Raw genomic sequence first — 14,925 nt, 5'->3', positions numbered from 1 at the left:
AATTGAAGTTTTTTTTTGTCATATACGGAAAAAGATTGATTGATCTGTGCAAAAGCATTGCCAATGATTGAATTTTCGTTTAGAATTATCGGTTTTATTGCGTTTTTCAAGCTTCCCGTGTGGAAATTTTTTCGATTAATTTGGGACATTTTGACTGACTAAAAGTGATTGTCTCGAACAAAATAAGCAACTGCAGTTAACTTTAATCACAAATCACTCTTAGTCAAAATGTTCCAAATTAGTCGACTGACTAAAAGAATAACTAAACGTGATTGTCTCCATACAAAACGCATGATTTCAATCAACTTAGCCAGTTTTAGTTGTGTATCACTACATATAGTTACATACTTAACTGAGTGACTGTTAGTCATTTTATTTGCACACGGGTTATTTTCACTTTTATGTGCATTTTTTCTTCTTTGGTTTTCCAAGGATTTCTTCTGAATTTAATCTTTTTCAAACATTTTCGTAGACATTCTAAGACTTTTTCAGACCTTTCCAATGTTTTTTTTTTTGGTATCTTGTGGCATTTTTTAGTTTCTTCGGACTTTTTTTGATTTTATTCAGTGAATCTAGCTTCATTCAAAGTTTTTTCGAAGAAAAAAACTTGTTTGATTTTTTAAAATCCAAGTTTTATGAAAAAAAAAGATATTTATTTGATGTTTTTCGGCTTCTTACAGCTGATCCAAGCTCATTGCAGCTCTTTCCAACTTCCTTAAGCTCATTTAGCTTCTTTTACTTGCCTTTAGCCTTTCAAAAGATGAATGCAACACCGAATAATGCTATAAAAAGAGGCAATTGCCGGCCATCCTGGAAACATGGATTAACCAAGAATGTGAACAATGTTGATGAATCAAGTGTGTGTTGAGCCAAGAAGAAGGAAAATTGGTGTTGAATCAAGCGCCTTGATCAAGTTCAAGTACTTCCAAGGCAATTTGCCTTCAGATAAATGTTCAAATTGACGCAATAATTATTTGTCGCAATAAAAAAGCCTTTTATAATTGTCGTCATTCATTCGAAAATCTTTCTTCCGAAATATTTACAGCAAAACAAAAGGTGAAGTTTCAGCGTTAATTTACCGAGTAGTTGTTTGCCTAATTTCCTACGTTCATTACATTTTGTTTTCTCGTCCGAATGCGGAGCAATTTTTTTGCGATAGCAGGGATACAGGTAGAATGTCAATAAGGGAATTTCGCATATTGTACCATTTTGAAGTTATGTACATTTCACACGACTTTTGAACTGTTTCACGCAAAATTTTGGTTGAATTGGGCCGTTTTGGCAAATTGTCACACCGGTGTTAATAAATGGATTGATAATTATTCATTGGTGAAAAGTGAGTGCGACCTTGTCAAAATGAAATCTCATTGTGTTGTCGTTCGGTTCATTTGTCTCAATTCTCGAAGTCATGTCGAAGTGTGCTGAATTTTATTTGTTTTACAGCCAATCCATAGCGGCCGTGCTAATGAATCGCTAAGAACAGTTGATTATGAGAGTCCTTCAAGCTTGCTTTGCGTTCTGCCGGCGCCCCCAAAAAAAACAAACGATGAATATTTAAATGTTTTCATGTGGATTTTTGTCGCTGAGCTAAGGTTACAAACAGCCATACGCAGAAAAACTAACAACAAATTCTCACCAAGATTGCAATTCATCGTGTGTCGGATTGCAAATTTGACTGGGCCGAGAATGAGTATGGGGGAGAGAGAGAGAGAAAGGGAGAAAGAAGAGCCGTGTCGAGGTGAGTGTGAGCGAGAGAAGAGGGTCGTGAGTGCGAAAGGGAAATAGAAGGTCTGAAAATGTGCGAGAATGCGATAGAGAGAGAAACGGGTTGAATGTTAGAAAAAGGAAGACCGACCGAGTTAAAGAGGAAGAGAGAGGTAGAATGTGTGTATGTGAGTACGAAAATAAGTGAAAAATTAATATGTTTTTATGTTTGTTTGCGCAGCGGTATTTAATGTTGAAAGTTATATGGGGCAGTATTTTCCTGTGCGGCTCTCTTGGGCCCAATACCGTCCGTCTCAAGCAGATGTTTATTGCTCTATCAATAGTAATTCATACGTATAATAATGGCAGCCAAACAATGTACACACACACAAGAAAGCACAGCGACCGATAGAGCGAGACTGTGAGAGAGTGGGGAAGGGGTGGTCAGAGTAGAAAAAAAAAGAGCGAACGCCACGCGGAAAAATAATTTAATTTATTAGTATTTATATGTGTGGTTATTTGGACATGCGAAACTATGACAGAAGCGTCGTGTGGTCGAAATTGAAGGAGAAACGCACGTATTTTTTTCTTCGGGCAGTGGAACGAACAATCACAAGGTGAATATTCATGCATTGAGCGGCTAATTTTACGCCAAATACCGTTGTGATGAAGCAAATTTTGTGTGCTATTTTTACCAAAACAAAACAAAAAAAAAACATACGAACGACTCGACCCAAAAAAAACAAAACAAAACAAGAACAAAAACAAAAACGCAATCCTGAATGAAAAAAAAACGCGATCCAGTACTAAGGGAAAGAAAAAAACATGATCCTGATTTGTTTTTCGTGAATGAAATGGTTTCGGGGTTGTAGTTTGAATGGTACTTTTTCTGGTTTGAATTGAAAAATGCATGGATTTTGGGCTAAAATGCATGGCTTTAGTGGCTTACACATATTTTAATTGCTCTGAAATGTTTGGAATTGAGGAAACCAATTGGCAAACCACTTTTTTTTCGCTTCTTCATTTCAATAATGATGGAAACATACCGAAAATGAGCACTAAACAAATATACGCAATACAATTTAAATGATTTTTTTTCTCCTTTTTTCGCCTTTGTTTCTTCTTCCAAGTGAGTATGTGTTTATTTCTCGGTGTTTAATCGCGAAAAAGATGGAAACGAAAGGATTGTTGGTACGTTTTTCGAAAAGTTTCGTCACGCTAACGGCTAACGATGTTGTGTATATATTTTGGTGTGTGTTTGGACTGGCATTGCCTTTTATGCTCCACTATAGATTTATTTGTTGAGATAGCCTGATTTTCTTCGGCGGGTAGTTTCTCGAGTGTGTGTGTGTTTATGTTGGTTTAGTCGAAAGCGAAGAATGGAAAGTGGACACGACGACGGTCGTTTCGATTTCTCGCGCACCATTCTTATTCAATTGTTTATTCACTCGCTTAAATTAATAGTGCACACGAAATCTTCACGATGAAAACCCATATTACCATTATATTGGAGTTTTATTTGCGTTTCGTGTGCACATAACGGACATGCTGTTGTTGCTTTTTTTCTCTCTTATCCCTTCGTCGGATTCATCTAAATATACCGACAGTGCAAGGGAAATAGTACACACAACAAGAAGAAGACGATGACGACTTGGAAGAAGAAAAAAGAAGAAGAATTGAACGGAAAACGAAAATGCGAGTTACAATCGAAAATGTGGGACACAAAAACGTCAAATCCCACCCATAGTGTGCATGGGGTTTCACACTGGTGACTTTTAAGCTTGGTTCAAGAGAGCAAACAAAAAATACAAGTCCTCTCAATTGATAAATTGCCCGGGAAAATTTGAACAAGATTGATTGGATTCATTTAAAATCACCACGACCATAGAAAATGCCAACGTTCAGATGCCATGAATCGTTCTCATTTTTACCACCACCGAGAAATGAATTCAGTCCAATTAATTCATTAGAACCATTTCGAATGCAAGACCAAATCCGATTTTTTTTTTTCTTTTTCTAATGAGAAATTTTCCTCCTTCACGTTTTTCGTTTTTTCTTCTGAATTCAAGCGAATTCAGTCTTACAACAATGGTTCGAATTTGAATGCAACAGCGACAAGTGTTGAACTTGTTCCATTGCACGAATGTGAACGTGTGCTTTGGCCGATGACGGACAATAATGTCGCGCGATGCCATTCCGAAGGTAAATTTTAATATGAATGGTCATGCATTTAAGCATTTATGAACAATTCATCGTGACTTAACACACAAATCAGAGAAGAAAAAAAATGAGAGAGAAACGAATATCCACATCGAACAATAACAACAACGAAAAACATTCAAGACATTTTAATTTGGTCGTTTTTTTCATACTGTCATGGCTTATTCAATGGAATATTTATTTTTTATTGTTGTTGTTTGCTTCGCTTTAAATAGAAAATATATTATTATTATTTTTTTTTAAGTGTATAAACTGTAAAATGAATGTTCGCTGCCATTATGATTTATTCATTCCGCTGCAAAGCTCCTTTTCCAATCAACCACAAATTTTCTTCTTTTTTTGTTACGATTCTTTTCTTTATTCTTAATGTAATGAGAGTAGATTAAATGTGTGTAATGACTCATGTAATTGTTCAAATAAAAATCAAACTGAAAATTAAACCAACATCAATACAAGTGTTTGTTTTTTTTTTCTTTGCGTATCAAAACTATTTTCATTTTGTATGTACTGCTGAGCATATGTAAGAAAAAATACGATTTTTTTTTCAACAAAAATACTATACGTTTTAACCATTAGATTAACTTTGCTGCTGAATCAGTTTGATTGTTTTATAAAATCAGTTGTTGGCTATTCCAATATATGATAAAGTTGTGTTAAAGCTCGATACTCTATTTTGGTTTACTGCTGCTGTTGCTATAATATTTTGTTTGTGTGTGTGTGTGTCTCGAAAATGCTTCGGATCCTTATTCGTTATAATTAATTTATATGTATCGCTCGAATCCAGATAGTTGTGTTGATGTGATGCTGCGTTGGCTTTTCGTTCCTGCTTCAAACGCCCGTTCGTCCATCATTGTTTTCGAATCACTATTTTTTGTCTTGGGGCAACCATGATTGGCATGTCTCAAGCGCTAGCTCACATAATGCCGATATCGCTTTTCCACTCGCATCGTAATCTACCAATGAAATTGGATGTGAAGGAAAATAGATTTATGATTGATTCGTGATAAATTTAGATATATTGACTTTTGAATTTAGGAGAGTTAATTAAATTAAACAAAATTTATTCTAATCATATGACGAAATGGTTAGTGGAATCCATAAAAAATTGTTATAGGATACTTTGGTTGAACTCATTGATTATTTTAAAACAACGAATTCTTCTATACTCTTTCAAAAATGCAGGGACTCTGCAGGGATAACTCTGAGGAGGAGAGGATTTGTTTCTCATCTTCAATTTAGGAGGAGATAAACATTATCCAAACATTCATTTTTATAATCATTTGGTCTTCCTTCTATTTATTAGTTCTCAGTAACTTCTCCTCACTGATCAGAGTGACAGTCAAATGAAAAATGAATGAAGAAGATTTTATCATCAATTTACATTTATAATTTATCCAATGGATAAATCCATAGATATATAAGTTAGATTGTGGGTACATAGCTCTCTCAGAAATCTTAAGTATTTTGTTTTTGCAGAAACGCTTAAGTTTTCTGGACAGTGAAGATTTCTGAACGCAATTTTGTATGAAATTAGAGATTTTGTTTTTCGAAAATAGCTTCAGTTTCCTGGAAGATTAAGATTTCTGAGAGAGCAGTGTAGTGTGTGTTTTTAATAACATAGATTTTTATGAAATAGAGTATGTTCTACTCGTGGTTTTTAACGATTTCAATTTTAATGATGGGAAATATTGAATTGATATCTTCAGACCCTGATTTGAAAAACGGTTCATTTTTTTCGATTTTAATACGAATTGTGCTGCGATAAAAGCGATTAGCTTCGGGATTCGTCGTGAAACTCGTCGCATGAGTATTACTTGTTTCAAACAAAACACCAAGAAATTATTTTTTGCTAAAATAAAGCCTTTTTATAATTGGAACATTGTGTTTAAAATGATGTATAGGAATGTATAGAAAAAATGAAGCAAATGATTGAGTTTGTCTAAAAAAAGAACATTTAAACTGACACAACCAAATTGTTTGCTATCAAACTTTGTCTCGCTCACACCAACTGTCACACTGACTCGTTCGTGTACGAATTGCTGTTAGCGTAAAAGAGATGTTGTTCGCAGCAAACTCAGTTTAGATGTTCTTTTAATGATTTATTGAATGAGTGTCGATTTCTTGCTCTTAGCTTTTTTTTGCTTTCAATTCTCTGCTTTCTATTTTCCATTTATGGAACGAAAGACTTGGCAATTGTTTTTATCATTATTGAAATTGATTGAGAATTATTTTTGAACTTGCGGCTTTCATTTTTCAACAAATCTCAGAGTTATTTGTACTATAGCACAATACCAAAACATGCAATGATTTCAATCGATTTTGAATTTCTATAAAAAAAACTGTATAAAAAGACGTTCAATTGTCAATAATTGATAAACTCTATGGTGCCAAAAACTCTATATGCCTAACATTTAACTCAAATGAAAAATGTTAAAAAAAATCATCTTCCGATGTAAGAAAAAGTTACCAATCTTTCAATGGAACAAAAAATAATTTTTTTTTTAACGAAAAAACTGATGTTCGATTCTCTTGTTGTAAGTTCATTTCTTAATTTAAATCATTTTCTTATGTTTCTTTCAGTAAACAAAAAACATCATCAAATAAAGCTATGCTATTATGATTGATTCCACAGGGAAAACGAGGACATTTTTTTTAAACTAAAAAATGGAGGACTTTTCTAACATTTATTTTTAAATGAAGGATGAAATGACAAATAAATGATGAAAAATAATCATTTTATCCTAATTGAATTCCATTTTCTTGATTTTTCCCTCTTATTTTACGGATTTTTAAAGAAAATTCGTCCGAAAAAACGAGGACATTTCGATTATTTTGGAAAATTTGCGAGGACAAATCAAAAACGAAGGACCGTCCTCCCCTGAAACGAGGACGTCTGTGCACATTAATTATGATTAATTCGATGAACATTTATTGCGAAAAACTTTGTTTGAAATTCGTTCTCTTTTCCTTTTTTATGGAATTTGTTAGGTTACTCATCCAATTTTTTTCGTTGCTAATTTCCGAATGTGTTTTGCATTTGGACTGAATTCCATCATAATTTCTTCTTTCTTGATTAATTCAATTGATTTGAATAAAGAAAAATTAAAGATTTGGATTGATCAGGTGACCCAAATGAATTGAATTCACATGAAAACGTCGTGCCATAAATGTATTCCCAAAAACTTGATGAAAATTTATCACACAAACAAAAACTTATTACTGAACAAACTGAAATCAACTGGATTTAAAAAAAAATGAAATGAACCAACCGATGCTGTTGCCGGATCGTTTTCCAAAGATGCTACCGTTGAATGGTGGTTTGCGGTATCCGGCTTCTGTGAGTTGCGTGACCGTGAGCAAAATGCAAACGGTCATCAAAATCACCATGGATGTAACTGATCGTGTAGCGAATATCATTTTTAATTTCGTTTTCTTCCCTTTTTTTAAAAAAATTACACGGTTTAAAATGCAAATTGGAACTGATATCCCGTTGCAGGAATGTACACTTTAGTTGCTTGGCAAGTAATTTGGAAAGTGTAAGACAAAACCTTCACTAGATGCTCGCTATCAAAATACCAATTGCTATTGATAAATTGCGACAAAACAAATCACCAAGTTTTCTGGAGAACGTGACAATCAACACTGATAGCGTGTGCCATCATTGATGCCACTATTTATACCGTTCGATGACGCGCACTCGAGATCCCGGTTGTGCGAAATAATCAGCAAAAACATATTTGGTGCGTAAAAGAGCAATTGATGTGTATCCTCTTCGATGGAATATCGCTATTTGCCATAGCACTTAGGCCATATTCTCCAGCTAAATTGTGTCGGCTAATTGAATTTTGCATGCGGTTCGAGGACCGTGCATTGATTGAATCTATCGGCATAAGTTCTGCGTTCAGTCTCTATCTCTCGCTCTCGCTCTCTCTCTCCGGGGAAAATGTCAAACAACAACAATGACTTCGTCCAATAAATCCGGATGTTGCAAAAGCTTTGAGCGTGTTCAAAGGGAATATCTTAGCTGCCTGCAAATGGCTATCTTGCACTACGGACTGAAAGGATCTTTTTTTCTTCGCAGGTCCCCATTGTAATTAAGACGTTCTAATTCTTAATTTCCAAGAAAATTCAATTCGTTTCCATTGCTTTAAGTGCATTTTCAGTGGAAAAATGAACCAAACAAATGAGCATTCTTTCCGTGCCATCCCCGCACATCGGAGGGACTGCCGTCAGTGTTTATATTTGCTTTACATCTCTTCACGCACCTGAGGGAGAAGTGTATTGGAAATAGCTATAGTTATTTTCGAGCTATCGTCTTATTCGAGCTGACGCATCGCACGTGGGACAAGAGACCAAACAAACGCAATTTATCGGCCGATGTAATTGTGTTATGGACACCAAATATACACTATTAATAACATTTTGTTCCGGCGAACAATGAACGGTACTTTTCTCTCTTTCGCATTATTCGTTCGTAGAAATTGCCGCTTCTTCTTGTCCAAACACTTCTGGCCAGCAATGCTGGCCTAGCATAAAAGCTACAAAATTCAATTTCATCTGTGGCCAGTGCACTGGAAAAGAGAGCGAACAAACGAAGGGACATTTATTACAACGAAGCGGCAATAATAAATAGAGAGTGATTTAATATTTTTCGGCGGCCGCACAATCAACAACGAAATAAACCACAAACTGTTGAAACAATCAGGGTCAACGGAAAAACTCCGTTAGCATCATTTTCGGCCTGTATATGCAAAGCATATGTGTTTTTTTTCGGCAAGTAATTACTTTAATTTATTGTTACATACTTTTTTTTTTGCTGCTACTGCTACTACTGTTGCTGCATACATCCAACCCCATCGCATAAGTGCCCTGTGCGTTATCGTTTCGACCATGAGATTTTTTTTTGTTCGGAAACTGTTTTTTTGTGCCATCAAGACTAGAAAATGCTTTCATTTTAACGACAAACCAACCGCTACCGATTCGTGTAGGCTACGTCTTACAATTGCCACAAACCACCCATTCACCATCGCCACTACCTCATCCCATTCTGAATCGCCCACCACAAATATTGCCGAGTTGTAATTTCGTGAGTCGCAAAATTCAACTAAATAAATTTTCGATAGTTAACTTTAATAAAATAAAAGTGGGTTTTTTGTTCGGCTCGTTGCGTATGGAAAATATTGTGCTATCCCCCATGTAAATTTAATCAAATTTGTGTGTGGTGTATCAATTTATTTGAGTTGTGAAATGTTTTTGCCATGCGATTTGTTGTTGTGGCCGCTTTTTTCTCCGTTTCTTCTTCTTCCAACGCTCTCTTTCTGTCCCACTCCCTCTCTCCCTCTCTCCCTCTCTCTCACAATTGAAAATAATAACAGCTACTCATGCAACCAAACTGTGATAAATCATCAGCACAAAAAAAAATGTGCCGTTCATTTCAACGTATTTGATTTCAATATATCTCGGCCCGAACACACACAAAAAAAACAACAGCCAACGCTTTTCTCATTCATTTATATGGCGCTTTTCCTTTGGCCGACAAATAAAAATTATTTAAACAAAATAAAAACGAAATGAAAAGGAGCGAGTATTTTTTCGGTTTTTCTACATGTGTATCGCATGATTGAAACGCCGAGATAATGAGCTACACATGACGTTCGTGCATATATTTAGTGTTTTTGGCTTTGTTTTTGTTTTCGGTGGAGTATAAACATTCAGGCGTGATGTTGTCGGTATGAATTTGAGTTTGGAATGTAGGGCCCACTTTTCACGTCATTGCGCCCGAACTTTGTGTTGGAAATTATTTTAAATTGGCCGTCTTAACCAAGAATCTCTTTGGCCGTGATTCATAAATCAGGCTCAACGAGCGAATACTGCCATAACTAAACAATTTCTCGCTTTTAACCAAACGGCGACTTTAGCAAGAAGGACGATTAGAGGCTCTAATTTAGCTAGCCTGGTAAGAGATATTTTAACAGAGATGGAGTATATGTATATCAATTTGGTGTATTTACTGTACTCCGTACAGAACGGTATATATACATTGATAAACCTGTGCGTTCGCTGTCACAAAAGTAGTAGCTGACGCATGCGCTCAACGCGTTAAACGCAAAGGTATACGTTTTAGTATATACCCATACACATTCCCATACACTTGTGGTAAACGATGAACCATCTCTGCATTTTAACTTGTTTTCGAAATGATTTTTTTTTGCCATTCTCCATATAAAAATATTTCCGTTTTTCTTCCATATTCGTAGCTCAAATGGTGATTTGGCCTCCAATGGGATAATTTCAGCAAAGAAGTATTATCAAAGACTTTGGTTGAACCGATAATAACAAGAATAATAATGTTAACCGATAATGATATACTCTTCAACACACTCTCACTCAAATTATTTCGTGTGGGCGAATTACTTTAAGGCCTTAGAGTGTCAATTAAAATGCATGAGTCATGAGTAATGGTTCCAGAACAAATCATTGAAAAAAGATTACTGTTATCTTAAAAAGGGGGAAAAAGATGACAAATTAATCAAAACAATAGTGTAAACCGTACATAAATACTGCTCTAGAAGCCATGGGTTATTTAATTGTAATGTAATTATCCATTGAATCTTCATAAGGATGACTTTTCGTTAAATTTATTCAGAAAAATATGAACTGAGATGAAAATCCTCAAAAAATATGACTGTCATCCCGAACAGATGATGTCTGGCACCATGACTCATGAGATGTGACAAATTCAAATGGCAATCAAATCGAAGAACTTTTGCGTGGGAATTTTATCAATTAAGTCAACATATCAGTGATGCAAATCCACATTTCGGCTGTTAAGATGTCGAAGTGAATGTGACTGACGAGAGCAATTTCAAAGTAAATGTATTATGTATGTTTAACCATTCACATCGAAACTAAATAGCGCGATAAGTTTGAAATTTTGGTACAGTTTCCACCCACTGTTAAATTTTGACATCAAATTGTAAGTAATTGAGTGGAAAGTTTCCAGTGGAAACATTATACTGACGGATAAATATTGTTCTAGGACAAATCGAATCGAATTGAAAGAAAATAACAAAATTTCAAGACAAATGTATTGAGGCATGTATTAGCTGCAGCCAATTCATAAGAACTAAATTGGTTCAACTAATTCTTCTTCTTTTCAAAAATTACACTCAATGTCAAGAGAAAGTGACCAAACTAATACTAAACAAAATTTCGAATGAAGATAGAAAAACCTTCAACATAATGCGTAAACGCCGAAAATAAGCATTTTAATATTTCCACTCAAATTTCAAGCTGAAAAACTAAAATTGTAACTTCAGTCGTTTTCAACCGTTTTGAATTTTGACTCATTTTTTTCCTATTTTCATACTTCGATAGTTGGTATTGTCAATTTGAAATTATGAAATAAATCTTGATACTGGCCAAATTATAGTGTATTTTTATGTTCAACCATGTGAGAAACATATGCATAAGTTCGTTGGGTTAAGAAAATGTCGAATCCATTTTCCATTTTATTCCAATTGTACTTTTTCTACAGAATAGATTCACATGACGAACGATGTTAATCGAAATCAACGTATTTCCTTATACCACATGAAGTTTCATAAATATACTATGAATTGTATGTATATATTTCATGAAGTACTCCGAATTTAGTTCTCCGTTAATTTTTGTCAGAAATGAATGTATTAAATTTTGGTGTAAAATAAAGGAATTTGGATTAATAATAACTATGGTTTGTTTCCAACTAAACAGACGCTCTTTGCACAATATGTATATACAATTATGCATTTTTTAATTCAAATGACAAAATGTTTTTAATATAACGTTTTCGTTTTAAACAATTTATTTGCAATGTAAACGAATTTCAATTTGGAAACGAAAAATTTCGCATGAGTTTAACCGATAATTTTGAATTGAGCTCTGAATTTGCTCACAAGTCAGCTACTCATCGAGATCAAGTGACGTCGTTGACAACTCAACGAAAATCACCAACACACGCAAAAGTGAGTATGTGAATATCAGCATCGATGCTGTAGGTTGTCGTGAGCTTGGTATTGTTCATAGAGCCACAGAGTTGAGCAGACATCTTGAAAAAAAATACACGCGAAAAAAAATTATTTCCACGTGCAGTAGGAAAAAGGGCAACGACAGAACATTTCACGACGTAAGTATTGAATATTTCTTGCTAATTATTTCAATGTTCAGAATTATGTGATTCTGTTTTAGAAGTGACAAAACGATTTGATCTTCACAAAAATTGATGACAATTAACTCAAGACACAAGCATTTGCATCATGAGGTTTATAGATAAATAAGCATGCACACTAGCGTCGTAGTTTATTATTACGTGACAAACCACAGAACTATCCAATGTATAGCTAACACTGTATATGTTAACCCCCAGGTTTGCATACATTTGGTGTGAATTTTTTCTGTCCTCTAAAACACGTGTTTTACCCGAAGTTGATTCATTTGTTAAAGTTTGATTTTTCATGTTTTTCTTGAATCCAACAGAAAATGAACCCATTCAAAGGTGGTTCTGGTGGATGCAAAAGGCTCAAGCCAAAATCGGCAAAGGTTGAAGTCAAGGCAGAGTTAGTGATTAAAGAAGAGCCCAATAGGGATGATGTCATGAGCAAACCACGGCCGAGAGTTGATGGAAGATATCGTGCGAATTACAATGGACCGTTCGACTTTGACTATGACTTCGATGTAGTAAAGGATGAAATCAAATGTGAGGAAGAAGAGACGGGCACAGAAAAGGACTCGGCACCTCGTGAACGATCGAATGACAGCGCTGCCGCAAATGATGATGACAACGAAGAGCCTATGGGAGACGCATTCGATGTGCAACCACCGCAACCAATCGGTAGCGGGAATAAACGGAATGGAATCTCCAAAAGACGAGACAAACGAACGATTCCCAGGAATCAAGCGACCAAAAAGCAAACGAAGCACAAATGTCCTGTGTGCAATCATTTTACAGATCGAAAGTTTGATCTCATAAGACACTTGCGAACTCACACTGGAGAAAAACCATTCAAGTGTGATGTTTGTTCGAAGTCCTTTTCACAGAAATCTGATCTGAACAATCATAAGAAAACGCATGGCCAATTTCGTTGTTCAAAATGTAATCAAGGATTTGATCAAGAATCACTTAAGATCGATCATGAAAGACTATGTAATCCCCGCCGATTCGAATGCGATATTTGTGGATACAGAACAATCAAAAAATCAGATTTGATAAAACATATGCTGACTCACTCTGGGGAAAAGCCGTTTGAGTGCTCAATTTGTTTCAAGTCGTTTATAAGCAATGCTTATCTCCGAAGACATTCAATGACTCACAAAGATGAATTTCCGATTGCTTGTGCGAAATGTGGTCGACGATTTGCCACACCAAAAGATAAACGAAGACACGAAACGCGTTGCCAACGAAGTCTTTTCACCTGTAATCAGTGCAATTACAAAACAATTTACAAGACAACTTTCAAGCGGCACATGCAATCAAAACACGGAGCCGATCGGTCGATCGAATGTTAAATTTGCAGCAAACAATTCATCCAACAGATTTATCTAAACCAACATTTGTTTACCTCATACAGCGATCAGTTTCCATTCCAATGCTCCAAATGCTTCGGAGGATTCGCAACCGAAGATGGAAAAGAGGTTCATGAAGATAGATGTGGCCACCGTCAGTATCAATGCCATTTGTGCAAAGAGCATCGTCGAGACAAACAATATTTGAAGATTCACATGCGAAATGATCACACCGGAGAGCGAATTCAATGCAAAGTGTGTGCAGCAGGCTTTGTCATCGAAGGTAGTGCCGATCGACACATGAAAACAGTTCACCGTTTGAAGAAAAAATAAGTCGCACATCGCATAGATTTAATAAACCATAGCCGAATCGAAACAATAACTCATGGTCTCTACAATTGATTGAATTCATAGGTTGACACACTTCAGAAACTTTATTTCAAGAATTTGAACTCATATCCAAATAACATTTAGTATTCTTCTCATTCCATAAACTTCATGATTACCACCTTAGATTTAAGCTGCATTTTCAATCAAATAAAACAGAAATAAATTGAAATGTAAACAGAAAAAGAACAGAGTTTGGACTTTGATTTCAGAGTTTATTTTCGCAGCAATTTCCTCTTGGCTTATGAATGAAACAAAAGCTCCTTTGGTGAATGTATTATATCAACGAGATCCCCTACGATGCGTTCTGATCGAGTTCGTACGTTTTAGGATAATATTACAATTTCAAAGCGTTCAAAATATTTGTTTCATTTCTTCAATCACATTACAAGTATTCTCGATCGCAATCTAAAATGCGCTCCTTTCGTACAACTCTTTCCCGATGGATTGTTGATTGTATAATGATACTCGATAGATGAATGAATGGTTCAGAGTGGCTCTATGTCATTTCAAATGTTTGTGCAAGCCACGGAATTATTTAAATTTGCATAATTTATTCGCAAGGACGGATTATTTTAATTTCATTAGCCGTAATTCAATTTTAGCTGGATCTGTAGCATTGTTCGGAAATGTCAACGAAATACTCGGTTGGCACACAATGTATCATCATACGTCAATTATACATGTATCTCACACTCACATTCGATCGTTCAATGTTCATTTCGAAGAAGCGTGTTCTTCTCAATAAGCATTTGGTACATTCGATGCGATGTGGGGAATGTCACAAAATCCAATATGATTCGAATTAGATTTTACAACAATAATGCTCAATAAAGTGAATTAATCGCATTCATCGATCGATCGCTAGGTATGAACAATTGAACATTGGACAACACCAAACTATAGTAACACCAAACTTACATTTTAACAAAAAAATGACCAATGGATTTGTTGTTGTTGTTCGACAACAGTTTGTTTACATTACACTGTGAAACGTTCCGATAGGAGAACCTTCCAATTGTGGAACATCTTTGCAAAATGATCAATTCCAAGGCCATGTGATGTATTCCA

General features: G+C 35.3%; 2 protein-coding genes across 2 annotated transcripts; one reads left to right on the top strand and one right to left on the bottom strand.

The window, feature by feature from the left end:
• Positions 1 to 4,070: 4,070 nt before the first annotated feature.
• On the bottom strand, positions 4,071 to 7,541 carry LOC129574425 (neuropeptide SIFamide). The gene is made up of 2 exons (XM_055456441.1): positions 7,194 to 7,541; positions 4,071 to 4,877 (listed from the first exon to the last, which is right to left on the bottom strand). Exons 1-2 carry the CDS (start codon positions 7,339 to 7,341, stop codon positions 4,789 to 4,791), a joined length of 237 nt encoding a protein of 78 aa, XP_055312416.1. The 5' UTR covers positions 7,342 to 7,541; the 3' UTR covers positions 4,071 to 4,788.
• A 4,275-nt stretch (positions 7,542 to 11,816) lies between these two features.
• LOC129574462 (zinc finger and SCAN domain-containing protein 5A-like) lies at positions 11,817 to 13,941 on the top strand. The gene is made up of 4 exons (XM_055456514.1): positions 11,817 to 11,930; positions 12,442 to 12,920; positions 13,533 to 13,776; positions 13,882 to 13,941. The coding sequence occupies exons 1-4, from the start codon at positions 11,817 to 11,819 to the stop codon at positions 13,939 to 13,941; spliced, it is 897 nt and encodes a 298-aa protein (XP_055312489.1).
• Positions 13,942 to 14,925: the final 984 nt, after the last annotated feature.

Source organism: Sitodiplosis mosellana, unplaced genomic scaffold, assembly GCF_009176505.1.
Source record: "Sitodiplosis mosellana isolate CC-2019 unplaced genomic scaffold, AAFC_SMos_1.0 Smas_scaffold_6162, whole genome shotgun sequence".
NCBI classification, from domain to species: domain Eukaryota; kingdom Metazoa; phylum Arthropoda; class Insecta; order Diptera; family Cecidomyiidae; genus Sitodiplosis; species Sitodiplosis mosellana.
The sequence above is the reverse complement of the archived record's forward strand: the minus strand, read 5'-3'. Positions and strand labels throughout refer to the sequence as shown.

What these genes read in the sequence shown, in the direction of transcription:
- LOC129574425 (XM_055456441.1), bottom strand. Translation starts at nt 7,341, where the DNA reads ATGATATTCGCTACACGATCAGTTACATCCATGGTGATTTTGATGACC. An exon ending in ACGATCCGGCAACAGCATCG is followed by an intron (nt 4,878 to 7,193) that starts GTTGGTTCATTT and finishes TTTCATTGGTAG; the next exon opens with ATTACGATGCGAGTGGAAAA.
- LOC129574462 (XM_055456514.1), top strand. Translation starts at nt 11,817, where the DNA reads ATGAGTTTAACCGATAATTTTGAATTGAGCTCTGAATTTGCTCACAAG. An exon ending in AATCACCAACACACGCAAAA is followed by an intron (nt 11,931 to 12,441) that starts GTGAGTATGTGA and finishes TGAATCCAACAG; the next exon opens with AAAATGAACCCATTCAAAGG. An exon ending in AATCATTTTACAGATCGAAA is followed by an intron (nt 12,921 to 13,532) that starts GTTTGATCTCAT and finishes TACCTCATACAG; the next exon opens with CGATCAGTTTCCATTCCAAT.